General features: G+C 39.4%; 1 protein-coding gene across 1 annotated transcript in view; it reads left to right on the forward strand.

Annotated features, from left to right (window-relative positions):
• Positions 1–12,321, forward strand: part of UTP20 (UTP20 small subunit processome component) — a 96,794-nt gene that overhangs the window by 36,269 nt on the left and 48,204 nt on the right. The window contains exons 22-26 of the mRNA XM_059081891.2: positions 1,024–1,209; positions 4,507–4,597; positions 5,679–5,764; positions 6,347–6,472; positions 11,002–11,168. Of these exons, the coding sequence (XP_058937874.1) occupies positions 1,024–1,209; positions 4,507–4,597; positions 5,679–5,764; positions 6,347–6,472; positions 11,002–11,168 (656 nt within the window). The remainder of the gene's footprint in view (positions 1–1,023; positions 1,210–4,506; positions 4,598–5,678; positions 5,765–6,346; positions 6,473–11,001; positions 11,169–12,321) is intronic.

Below are 12,321 nucleotides of genomic sequence, written 5' to 3' on the forward strand. Positions count from 1 at the left end.
GGCTTTAGTTGTGGTGAGCGGGGGCTCTTCTTTGTTGTGGTGCACAGGCTTCTCATTGCGGTGGCTTCTCGTCGTGGAGCACGGGCTCCAGGCACGCAGGCTTCAGTAGTTGTAGCACGACGGCTCAGTTGTTGTGGCTCACGAGCTCTAGAGTGCAGGCTCAGTAGTTGTGGCACACGGGCTTAGTTGCTCCGCGGCATGTGGGAACTTCCCGGCCCAGGGTTCGAACCCATGTCCCCTGCATTGGCAGGCGGATTCTTAACCACTGTGCCACCAGGCAAGTCCCTATCAGTGTATTTTTGAGTGAGGACTTTAAAGTCTATTTGATCGGTTTCCTTATATCTATAGCCCAGTGTCATGCACAAAACAGACAACAAAGTAATAATTGTTGGACGAATGAACCAAAGTGACACAAAACTAATGCACTGAATGATAGCCTTCAAAATAACAAGTTACCTACAAGCCTTCAAGATAATTAGTTACCTACAGCAATGGACCAAAAGTAAAAGGATGCAATTCAGTAAGAACAAATGTGAATACCAACTGCCCAAGCTCAGTTTAGAGGAGCCAAAACATAAAGCCTTACTGATCTTCATTGCCTGGACATTTAGTCTGAGTCTGTGTCATGTTGTGACTTCCCTCAAAAGCAATGAATTGATAGTCCCACCTGTCTTACCAAGTCACACCTGGAGGACTGACTACTATAATATAATCCACCTCGAGTCCGTCCTCCCCAAGTTGTGGTTCCAGAGCCAGGGAGGCTGATATCAGCTTAGTCCAAAGTAGACATTTCACGTATTTTCAACAGTGTAACAATGAAGTGGCTGTCTTCTGCAGTTAGTGATTGACGTGTCAAATTAGGTACTTAAGAGGGGCTGAGTTTAAGTGTTGTAGAAGATGCTTGACTAAGGTGCCTCTGATGTCTCTTCTGTGTGTGAGTCTGTGAACCGGGGACATACGTCTGTCATAAACATTTAGGGTATTTACCTTCATCTGTTTCATAGCACTCTCTTTCCACTGTAGCAATGAGTATTACCCAGCAGACCTCCAAGTTGCACCAACCCAGGATCTGCGAAGAAAAGGCAGAGGGCTGGGGGCAGAGGAAATGGAAGAGGAACCTGTTGCCAGAGAGGATGAAGAGCTGGGGGAAGAGCTGGCACCCCAAGATGAACCCTCACAAAAGAAAAAGACAAGAAGAGCTGCGGCCAAGTAAGTTCAGCGTTGCTGAAAGATTACAGATCCAGGGATCCAGGAGGAGTGGGAAGAGACCTTTTGTGACCTCCTGTGAAATAGTCTGGGACAAGATGAATTACTCAGATAATTATTTACCAAAGTGCTGAATCTTCCTGAGATTTTCTTTTACAACCTGGAGAAAACTGCCAGTGTTCTGAGTTTTTTTCTTCGCTTGTTTATTATTTATTTTTTCTTGTTTAGCCACAGAATGTTAGAGTTTGGGGACTTTGGAGTCATCTATCTGATCGTAGCGCCTTTTTATAGATGAGAGCACTGGGGCCTGGAGCAGTTAAATGCCCTTGACCTTTGTCGTTCACTTTCATAGCATTGGGACATTATGTTCGTGTGCTGGGGCAACACAGAATGGAACATCTTTTCCCTTATAAATAAGCGCATCAGCACTCTTAACTTTGCCTTTTGACTTCTTTCCTGGTTACTTTTGGCTTTCTTTTTTTCCATGCTGTTACATTCTCTTTCTGACTCTCTGGATTATTCATTTACCTGAATTGTTAGAAACGTTAGAAAAAAGAAGTGACTCTGCTTTCAGAAGGTGCTCCAGCTTACTTGAATATTGTCTGAATTGGGGTGTCAGAGATCCACCAGACTGGCGCTGCAGTGTTATTTTAACACTTCAAATCTCAATCTGATATGCACATTTGTTGAGTCTTTCCCATGAGCCATTTGTTAGCTCATCATTCAGCAACTGTATCGAGGTCCTTTTGCTGAGTGCTGGGCAACAGAGATGAATGGTACCTAGCTTCTGCAGAGCTAGAAGCTCAGTCTAATGCCTGGTGAAATATTTTAACGGAAGTATTTTTAAAGGAGTTACAGGAGCACAGTAAAAAAAAAAAAATGACTTAATTTTATCACAAAGGGAAGACTTTTACAAAGGGGAGGGCACCTTTGAAGCTGCAAGACAAAAGTTTGCCAAGCACAGAAGGGCTTGCCAGCTAATGGAAATAGTGTATAAAGCACAGGAGTTTATGTACTAAGATCATGGCTGAGCTTCATGGAACCATAGTTCCTTCTCTGCTCCTACCTTCTCACAACTCTGAGCCTTCTATCCCCTACTACTTCCTCTAAGACAGAGAGTGCTGTTTTCGTCTTTGTATCCTTCAGCATAACAGCTATCCAGAGGTTTGTCCTTGTGTTTATTTGTTGAATAAACGAATAAGCTATTCATGCATTCATACCTCTTCCATTCTCACCCCTGGACCTTTGCTATGTCCTTCTTTCTGGACCTTTCCCTTGCCTCATTGCTGCCAAGTGAAATTCTGGTCATACTTCAAGGCACAGTTCTCATTCTGCTTCTTCACTGAAGCTCTTCCTGTCTTTTAAACTAGAAGTTATCTTACCCACCTTCAAACTTTGATAACAACTGTTCATACCTCTAATCAGGTGCTGCTCCTTGCCTTGGGTACTAATTTTTTTATAAATCATCAATGTAAATTAAAAACTCTTTAAAAATAACTTCCATGTCTTAATTAATGTTCCTGCCCCCTGTAGCCAAACCTAGAATGTTGCTAGCGTTCCCCATCATTGAAAATGTAAGTAAATGGAGAATCACATTCTTAGGGCCATCTCAGTATATTCATAGCCCAGTTTTATAATCCATGGAACACGTTCCTCACTAGCGAGTATTTAATGAGAACGTGAAAATTAGCTCCTGTTCTCTTTGTCCCCTGAAGGCTACATGGCACATAAAAATTAATAAATGTTGAGGGAAGGAGTGTATGTTTCAATAGAAGATTTTAAAAATTTATTTGTAAAACTGCAAAGGCTCAGTGATAAGTAATTACAGAGACACTGTATCAGTCAGAGCTTTCCAGAGAAACAGAACCAGTAGAATAGAGCTATATATGGGTGTGTGTGTTTGTGTGTGTGTGTGTGTGTGTGTGTGTAGAGATTTGTTTTAAGGAATTGGCTCACGTGATTATAGGAGCCAGCAAGTCCAGAATTTGTTGGGCAGATAGCAGGTTGGAAACTCAGGCAGGATTTGATGCTTGTAGTCTTGAATGTGAAGTTCGAAGGGTAGTATTTCTGTGTGACAGTCTTACGGCAGAATTCCTTTTCTGAGAAACATCAGTTTTTGTCTTATAGCTTTCAATTGATTGGATGAGGCCCATCCACATTATTGAGGATAAGCTCCTTTATTTAAAGTCCACTAGTTGTAGATGTTAACGACATGTACAAAATATTTTCATTGCAACACCTAGATTAGGGTTTTACATAACTGGGTACTGCAACTTAGGTTGACACATAAGACTAATCATCACAGGCATTTAAGCTAAATATAAATAATAGTGCCTCCCTTACCCCTATTTCTCTACAATATCTTAAAGGTCATAATTTCCAACCATTTTTCTCTATATTAACTAGTAGGGCTTTCACAGTTTTGCTTTCTTGTGCCTAAAACAGAGAAATGCGTTGTTTGCTAAACCCTTAGGAGCTGAAGCACCACAACTTGTGGTCTTTCATTCATTCCTCGCAGAAAATCTGGGAGGTCTTGTCTTTGTCGAGATGAGGAACCTGAGACTCTGAGACATTCAGTGACTTCCCAAAGAGTCAGCAGCTCAGAATGGCAGAACCACACATGCAGCTTGGTTTCCACCTCTCTTCACTTCTCCCTGCTTAAGTATTTTTAAAGCCTTGTAGAGTCCATGGATTAGAAAGTTGAGCGTGTAAATGCAGTAGAAGCGCTCTTCTCGTTCTGTCTTGGTAGATGCTGTGGTTTGTTCGAGGCAACCCCATCTTGAGATTTAACTTTTACCACAGAACATTGCTCTTTCTTCCTCTTTCTTGGTAAGCAAGAGCCATGGTTACCCAAACTTGGACCTCTGTTGCCTGACATCAGTTTTTATGTTTATGAAAGTGAGGAACTGTATTATTTTTCCACTTTCCTGTCTACTGCATAGGAACTAGATAAGGAATGGTTCCAAAAATTGTCTGTGTTTAATTTTGGAATGTATTACCATTTTGATTACTTTCTTTCTACATATGGTTTAAATTATGGTTTATTCTGAGGACATCCTGAATGATTTTTCTGGGATGGGGAGCTTGGATTTCAGGGGAGGACCTGCCTGAGATTTGGAATTCCTGGAGAATGATTTCCTAAATGCAAATAATTAAAACTTGTCTGTGTAATTAACAGTGAAACTATAGTCAAGGTGTTCAGAGTACCTGTCAGAGACTAAAATTAGTGGGTACTATCATCTCAAGAAAATAACGTCTGTTCTTTAATTCTGGTTTTCTCGGGGTTTTTTTGTTTTTTAGGCAGTTAATTGCTCATTTGCAAGTTTTCTCTAAGTTTTCGAATCCACGAGCCTTATATCTGGAATCCAAATTATATGAGCTGTATCTTCAGGTAAGTAAAATAAATGCTTGCCACTACAGTTACTTGTGAACTTTCCTCTCCCTTTTTCTTTGCCAAGATAACTTTTAGGTTTCCGATAATTGTTGGAATAGGGCCCATATCTACACTTTAAGTCTAATTTTTTTTTTAATTAACAGATATTTTCTGTATCTTGAGAAACAGTTTTAGACAGTACTAACTTAGCGGATTTTTAAAGAAATTTGGGGTGACTAAACATTGATTGGCTGTATTAACAGTGAGTATAACAAAGCGTTAGTTGTCTTGTGAGAATTCGTTTTTAGAAGGGAGTGAGGGTTTGTGCTGAGAGAGCTGCTACTTTTCACTGCTAGGCAAGTTAGCCTTATGGAGCGCCAGGGTTTCAGGATCTTTTCGACTGAATGAAAAAAGATAGAATAATGGTCCGTGGAAATCACAATATATGACCTTGAATTCCAAAAAACGTTGCAGAAAAAAATTAACGTCAGAAGCAGAGTAAGCATTGGATGTCATTCTAAACCATCTGGGGAAACGAGATTTTTCTCTTTGCATTTGGATGTTTTTTAAATGAAACATATTATTTCATCAGAATTTGTCCTTGTTTTGCCCGTAATTCAGATGTAACTTGTTTATAGAGCCAGAGCTCAAAACTCTCAGTTGTCCACAGGAAACAAAATTCTAAACTGACTGATCAGCGAGGCTTCAGAGCCAGGTCTTCTATCCTGGCATCTTCCTGACTGCTCTTACCTTCACAGTATTAGAAGAGCTCTGTCTCATCACAGGACCAGCCCAGTTGGTGTAAACCTAGATTCATGTAGGGAATTGGTCTTGGCCAAAAGACAGATAGACCTGAGAATCTGGCATGTGGGAGGCAGGTGTCAGAGTTGTGTTTCTGTTTTGTTCTTTGCATATATTCTGTTCATCTTCCTTTACCTTCAGGAAAATGTAAAGCTATTATCAGGAATCATCCTTAACCCACGTCTAAGAATTTAGATTCTAAGTATTTTAATTGAGCAAATTAGTACAAGTAAATTATGACCCCATGGTATGTGTATATCTGACTTCATTAATTTATTCTATAAAATATCATTCCTAGTTGTTGCTACACCAAGATCAAATGGTGCAAAAAATAACACTGGATTGCATAATGACATATAAACATCCACATATCCTCCCTTACAGGTAAGTTATTTGAAGCTAAAGAAATATTTGGGGGGCTGATTTTTAATCTTTCTACCAAACATCATCTTATAAAGTAATTTTATAAAGGCCTAGGAAATTTCCCTCTTTTCTACGGTGATCATAATGCTATTTTCAGGTAAGAAATGAAAACTAGAAGTATATTTGTTTGTTAAGAGTGCTTCTCCATAGATAATAAGATAGGAGAGAGAATATGAATTGAAAAGTATGTGTTGAGGTGGCTATATCATTTCTTCTTGCTTATACAATGTCATAAAATCTTGGTGATTACTTAGGGAGTCATCATAATCACACCCTAAGAACTGAAGAAAGCTTTCATATTATGCTTTTTTAAACAGCTGAATTATTGACTAACCCCTTATAATCCCTTTTACCTTTTAAAATTTGAAAACTTGCCATTTTGGAAGGTATTTGTGTGAAGACTTTCCTTTATGGATGTCAAGTACAGTATAAACTATTCTTAATACCTATTTCATTTATATATGTATAGTACTCTATTAATTATATATTTTTTAAAAGTATTATTGATTAAGTGATGATTTGTGCTGAATTCTATTCTTAAAGGGAAAACTTACAAAGATTGCTTGAAGACAGAAGCTTTAAGGAAGAGATAGTGCATTTTAGCATTTCTGAAGATAATACAGTAGTGAAAGCTGCCCACCGAGCAGATCTGTTTCCTATTCTGATGAGGTATTTATACACTTTCAACACTGGTTTTTTAAAAGTTGATCACAGAAACAATTGTGAGTATCGTATTATGATTCTTTCAGCAATTGTAATGGAATATTTCATTTTGAATTTTATTTAATTACTTTTAAAATTGGTCTTTTGGGGAAGTCAAATTGTTATAGAGACTTATTTTAAATATTTTGTCCCTAACAATGAGGAAGGATCTTGCCATGGTGTTATTTTAATGATACTGTTAAAATTAAATCCAGTATTTCTCTAAGGTTTGCTATTGAGAAATAGTATAAATAATTCATTCGTTTGGTATGTAACTAATTATGAGATATAAAAACTATTGATGGGGCTTCCCTGGTGGCTCAGTGGTTGAGAGTCCGCCTGCCGATGCAGGGGACACGGGTTCGTGCCCCGGTCCGGGAAGATCCCACGTGCCGCGGAGCGGCTGGGCCCGTGAGCCATGGCCTCTGAGCCTGCGCGTCCGGAGCCTGTGCTCCGCAACGGGAGAGGCCACCGCAGTGAGAGGCCCGCGTACCGCAAAAAAAAACTGTTCGAATCTGCTCTTTGGAACTCACGGAAGGTCATGGAGGCTGGAGTCTTGCCTACAAGGAATGGGGGACAAGGGCTTCCCTGGTGGCGCAGTGGTTGAGAGTCCGCCTGCCGATGCAGGGGACACAGGTTCGTGCCCCGGTCCGGGAAGATCCCACGTGCCGTGGAGTGGCTGGGCCCGTGAGCCATGGCCGCTGAGCCTGCGCGTCCGGAGCCTGTGCTCCGCAACGGAAGAGGCCACAACAGTGAGAGGCCCGCGTACCGCAGAAAAAAAATAACTATTGATTTGTGTTATTTAACCATCCATGTTACAAAACTTTATTACTAGTTGTCATAGTTTTCATTGGATTTTCTGGTCAAAAAATAATAGTGAATAACAGTCATCGGTCAGGTTGTTAGTGCCCTGTTTCAAAACTCTTTGAGACCCCATTTTACTGAGAGTAGCAAAGGGAATCCTTACTACACCTTTAAGGGCCTGGTATGACCTAGGCCAGAACCAGCTCTCTAATGACATCTCTTTCATTTACCACCCCACTCAGAGCCCGTTGCACAACCTTGCTTCACAATACTTAGTCATCCAGCATAGCCCCTTTTCTTATTGTGTATCTCCCCTGCTAGAAGGCAAACTCCGTGGCTCTTAGTAAATAGTGGTCAAATGAATTTTGTGTTCTCTTTTATGATATAAATCCCTCTTTTTCCGTTTTTTAATTTACGTATTCCTTACAGAGCCTAGAAGAATTAACTGTGGTAGTAGTGGTTGTGGTTATCCTTATCTTGCTGCTGGTTTTAACAGTAATGTTTCTAAAGCAGTCGTTCTTAAAGTGTGGTCTGCTCCTTCTTGGTGGAGGCTGTCCCAGAGATGTTCTCAGGAGGTCCACGAGGTTAAAACTTTTTTCATGATACTACTAAGACATTACCTTTTCCATTGTGCTAACCTTTGTTGCTCACCAGGCAAAAGCAATGATGCGTAAAACTCCGGGTGCCTTCGCATGAATCAGGACAGTGGCTCCTGACTGTGCTAGCCATTCTTCATTGCCACAGACCTGGAGTTAAAAAAAATAAAATAAAAAGCTGCTTTCATTCAGTGCCCTTAGACGAATCTTGAGCCTTGAGTACTTGTCTTGTTATTATTCTATGTGCAAAAATGGGAGGAATGCATCAGACACTTATGCTGCTCACTTGTTCCCATGGAGTTTTTTTCATGTTTTCCAAGTAACTGATGCGTGTTACAGGATCATTCATGGGTAAAGATCTGTTCAAAGTGCAAGATAGACAGATGGATTTTTTTTTTTTTTTTGCGGTACACGGGCCTCTCACCATTGTGGCCTCTCCCGTTGCAGAGCACAGGCTCTGGACGCGCAGGGTCAGCGGCCATGGCTCACGGGCCCAGCCGCTCCGGGGCGTGTGGGATCTTCCCGGACCGGGGCATGAACCCGCGTCCCCTGCATCGGCAGGCGGACTCTCAACCACTGTGCCACCAGGGAAACCTGACAGATGGATTTTAATGTAACAGAGTTCACAAAGTTCACTGATATGGCTTCAGATTCCACCTTGCAACCAGCCTTTAAGAAACTGCTTCCTGTTGAGGTTTGGTGTAGTATCAAAGTGGAATATCCACAATTATCTGAAACTTTACAAAACATTTTTCCCTTCTCCAACTACATATCTGTGTAAGGCTGGATTTTCTTCACAATATATTGCAACAGATTGAATGTGGAAGCATATATGAGAAGTCATTTATCTTCTAATAAGCCAGGCAGTAAAGAAATTCGGAGGAAAAAAAAAGTGAAACAATGCCTCTAGTCTCACTAATTTTAGGAGGGACAGGTTTGGAATATATAAGTAATTTTTATTAGAAATGTTACTTTTGCTAACTTGTTTTAACCTGTGCTGTGATAAATATCAATAGATAAAACTCACGTATACAAAAGCTCTCCAATAATTTTTAAGATTGAAAAGGGATCCTAATATTGAAGAGTTTGAAAACCATTGTCTTTAAATTTTGAATGTTAAGTCAGTAGTTTTTCATGCTAAGAAAGTAGCTTTTATTACTATGTTATTTAGTATTTCTGCTAAATGGATGTTGAATTTTATTAGAATGACTATTAACCATGTATTAAAATGATCATATTAACTTTCTTCTATGAGCTATTGATCTGTATGAATCTAATAGATTTTACTAATGATTCTTTCTTGCATTCCTGGGATAATCCTTATTCAGCTTTAATATCGTTTTAATGCAGCACTGGGTACTGTTTTCAGAAATGTCGTGGGGTTTTTTTCCCCCAGTTATTTATTTATTTATTATTACTGAAGTATTTGTAATATTGTGTTAGTTTCAGATGTACAGCAAAGTGATTCAGTTATATAGTTTCCTGTGCTATATAGTAAATCCTTGTTGCTTATCTATTTTATGTATAGTGGTTTGTATCTGTTAATCCCCAACTCCTAATTTATCCTCCTCCCCCTCCCTTTCCCCTTTGGTAATCATAAGTTTGTTTTCTATGCCTGTGAGTCTGTTTGTTTTGTATATAGATTCATTTATATTATTTTTTAGATTCCACATATAAGTGATATCATTTAATATTTGTCTTTGTCTGTCTTTACTTCGCTTGGTATGATAATCTCTAGGTCCATCCATGTTGCTGCCAGTGGTATTATTTCATTCATTTTTATGGCTGAGTAATATTCATATACACACACACACACACACACACACACTATATATATATATATGTATATATATATATATATATATATACACACACACACACCACATTTTCTTAAACCAGTCATCTGTCACTGGACACTTAGGTTTCTTCCATGCCTTGGCTCCTGTAAATAGTGCTGCTATCAACATTGGGGTGCATGTGTATTTTCAGAAAAACTAGAGTTTTCTCCGGATATATGCCCAGGAGTAGGATTGCTGAATCATAAGTTAGCTCTATTTTTAGTTTTTAAGGAACCTCCATACTGTTCTCCACAGTGGCTGCACCAATCTACATTCCTACCAACAGTGTAGGAGGGTTCCCTGTTCTCTACACCATCTCCAGAATTGATTATTTGTAGACCCTTTGATGATAGTCATTCTAACAGGTGTGAGGTGATACCTCATTGTGGTTTTGATGTGCTAGAAATGTTGTGTTTTTTGTTTTTAGGCAATATTGGTATGTAGTTTATTTCTCTTCCTTACTCTGTCTTGATATCACAACTATACCACCTTCATAAATGAAAAAGGACTGTTTCCTTCTTTCTGCTATGAAAGTATATCACAGGGATTGTTTTTCCTTGAAAGTTTTAAAAATTCATCTGTAAAACTATGTGAGCTCCAAGTTTTACTGATTCATTCAGGGCTTCTTAAGTTCCTTTTGCTTATTTATATGTGTTTTTTTTCCAGAAAATTACCCATTTAATTGAAATCTTTCCAGTTTCCTTATTTTACTTATAGTTATGCTCTTATTTTACTTCCTTTTACGCTATATATTCTTTTTTTTTTTAACATCTTTATTGGAGTATAATTGTTTTACAATAGTGTGTTAGTTTTTCCTTTACAACAAACTGAATCAGTTATACATATACATATGTTCCCATATCTCTTCCCTCTTGCATCACCCTCTCTCCCACCCTCCCTATCCCACCCCTAAGCTATATATTCTTGTTTTCACTTTTCCTTGATTAGACTTACCCCTGGCTGGCCAATTTTATTGCTGCTTTTCTCTTCCAAAGACCCACCTTCTGGCCGTTGTCTTTACTTCCTTCTTCCTGCTTCCCCTAGCCTTGTGTTTGTTGTTGTTATTTTAAAATTTCCATATTAAATATCTAATTTTTATTTTCATTCTTCCTTGTTTTAGAATGTATCCCTTTAAATCTGCTGAGTTACTATTCTAGCCTTTTAGGAAAACGCAACAACTGTGTTTTAGGGTTCACGTGCGGATAAATAATGTTTTAGGATGAACGTGCAAACCAATAACGTTCTTTGGACTTTTTAGAATTTTGTACGGCCGGATGAAGAATAAGACTGGGAGTAAAACTCAGGGGAAGTCCGCTTCTGGCACCCGCATGTCCATCATTCTGAGGTTCCTTGCGGGGACCCAGCCTGAAGAGATCCAGATATTCTTAGACCTGCTATTCGAGCCTGTGAAGCACTTCAAGAATGGTAGCTATCAACTAGCTGCTGCTCTGCATGCATATGTTGTCTGCTCAGACCTCTGCTGTCTCAGGCTCTTGCCCTCGCTCTTGGGCATCTTTCTAAGGGGGTCAATTCTTCCTAATCTCGAAGGTGCTCTTTTTGCTGGCATGCAGTTTATTTTAAACTTTGATTGAATTAGGTGGAGCTCACAACTGATCCTGGGGATTATCAGCATCCCTGTGCTAATAATAAGCCCCGGATTAGAAAATGTGTATTTTTTTGTTGTTATTGTACATTTAGGCCATTTGAAAAATGATACTTATCCATATACGATGAATACGTTTCTCCTTAGAAACTTAAAGCATGCTGCAAAATTACTCTCAGTTGTCTTGGCGCGTATTCACTCACTGAGTCGTTCATCTGTTGCGTAATGATTTGTTGAATACCTCCTGCACCCCAGACACTCTGTTGAATATAGAATAATGAGCGTTTATAATCTCTGCTCACAACCTCACGGTCTAAACAGAGTGGATTAGTAAGTGTATACGGTGAGCTGTGATGCTCTGTGGCATGTTCTCCAGTATGTGATGTTAGTAATTAATAGTAATAATAACGGCTCACATTTACTGAGTTCCTACTTCATGCCAGACATCATGACAGGCCGTTTACGTATAACTCAGTTGACTGTTAAAAGAGCCACATTAGGTTTCAATATTTGATTGTCCCCATTTTGTGCATAAGGGAACTGAGGCTTAGAGAGGTGTTTCGCCCGTGGTGAACCTGGTATTTGAACACACATCTTCCTGACCATAGTACTTCTGCTCCAGTCTTAAAATTGCTTTGTTTCGGGTAAACATAGATATTTATGTATAGGGTACTGTGTTGCTTTCCCCACCCCCCGAGGGGGGTGGGGGAGGGGAGGGGATAATAGATATAGCTGTTAAAAGGTTTTCATTCATTGTAATATGGTCCCGTGAAGGAAGCTGGCTGTAATGAATAGAAGAGTTTTTGTTCAGTGTAATAGCCTCTGTTGTAAGAGGGTAGCTATTAATGGTACCCTTATGGATAGACTGTTTTGGTGTATGAATCAGTAAGCTCATGATCTCATACCAGTTGGTTTGAAGTAAAGCTCAAGCAATAACAAGTCAGGTCTTTTAAATAAATTATGAAATCAGTATGG

The sequence above is a fragment of the Kogia breviceps genome, chromosome 12 (genome assembly GCF_026419965.1).
Source record: "Kogia breviceps isolate mKogBre1 chromosome 12, mKogBre1 haplotype 1, whole genome shotgun sequence".
In the NCBI taxonomy this organism is placed as follows: Eukaryota; Metazoa; Chordata; class Mammalia; order Artiodactyla; family Physeteridae; genus Kogia; species Kogia breviceps.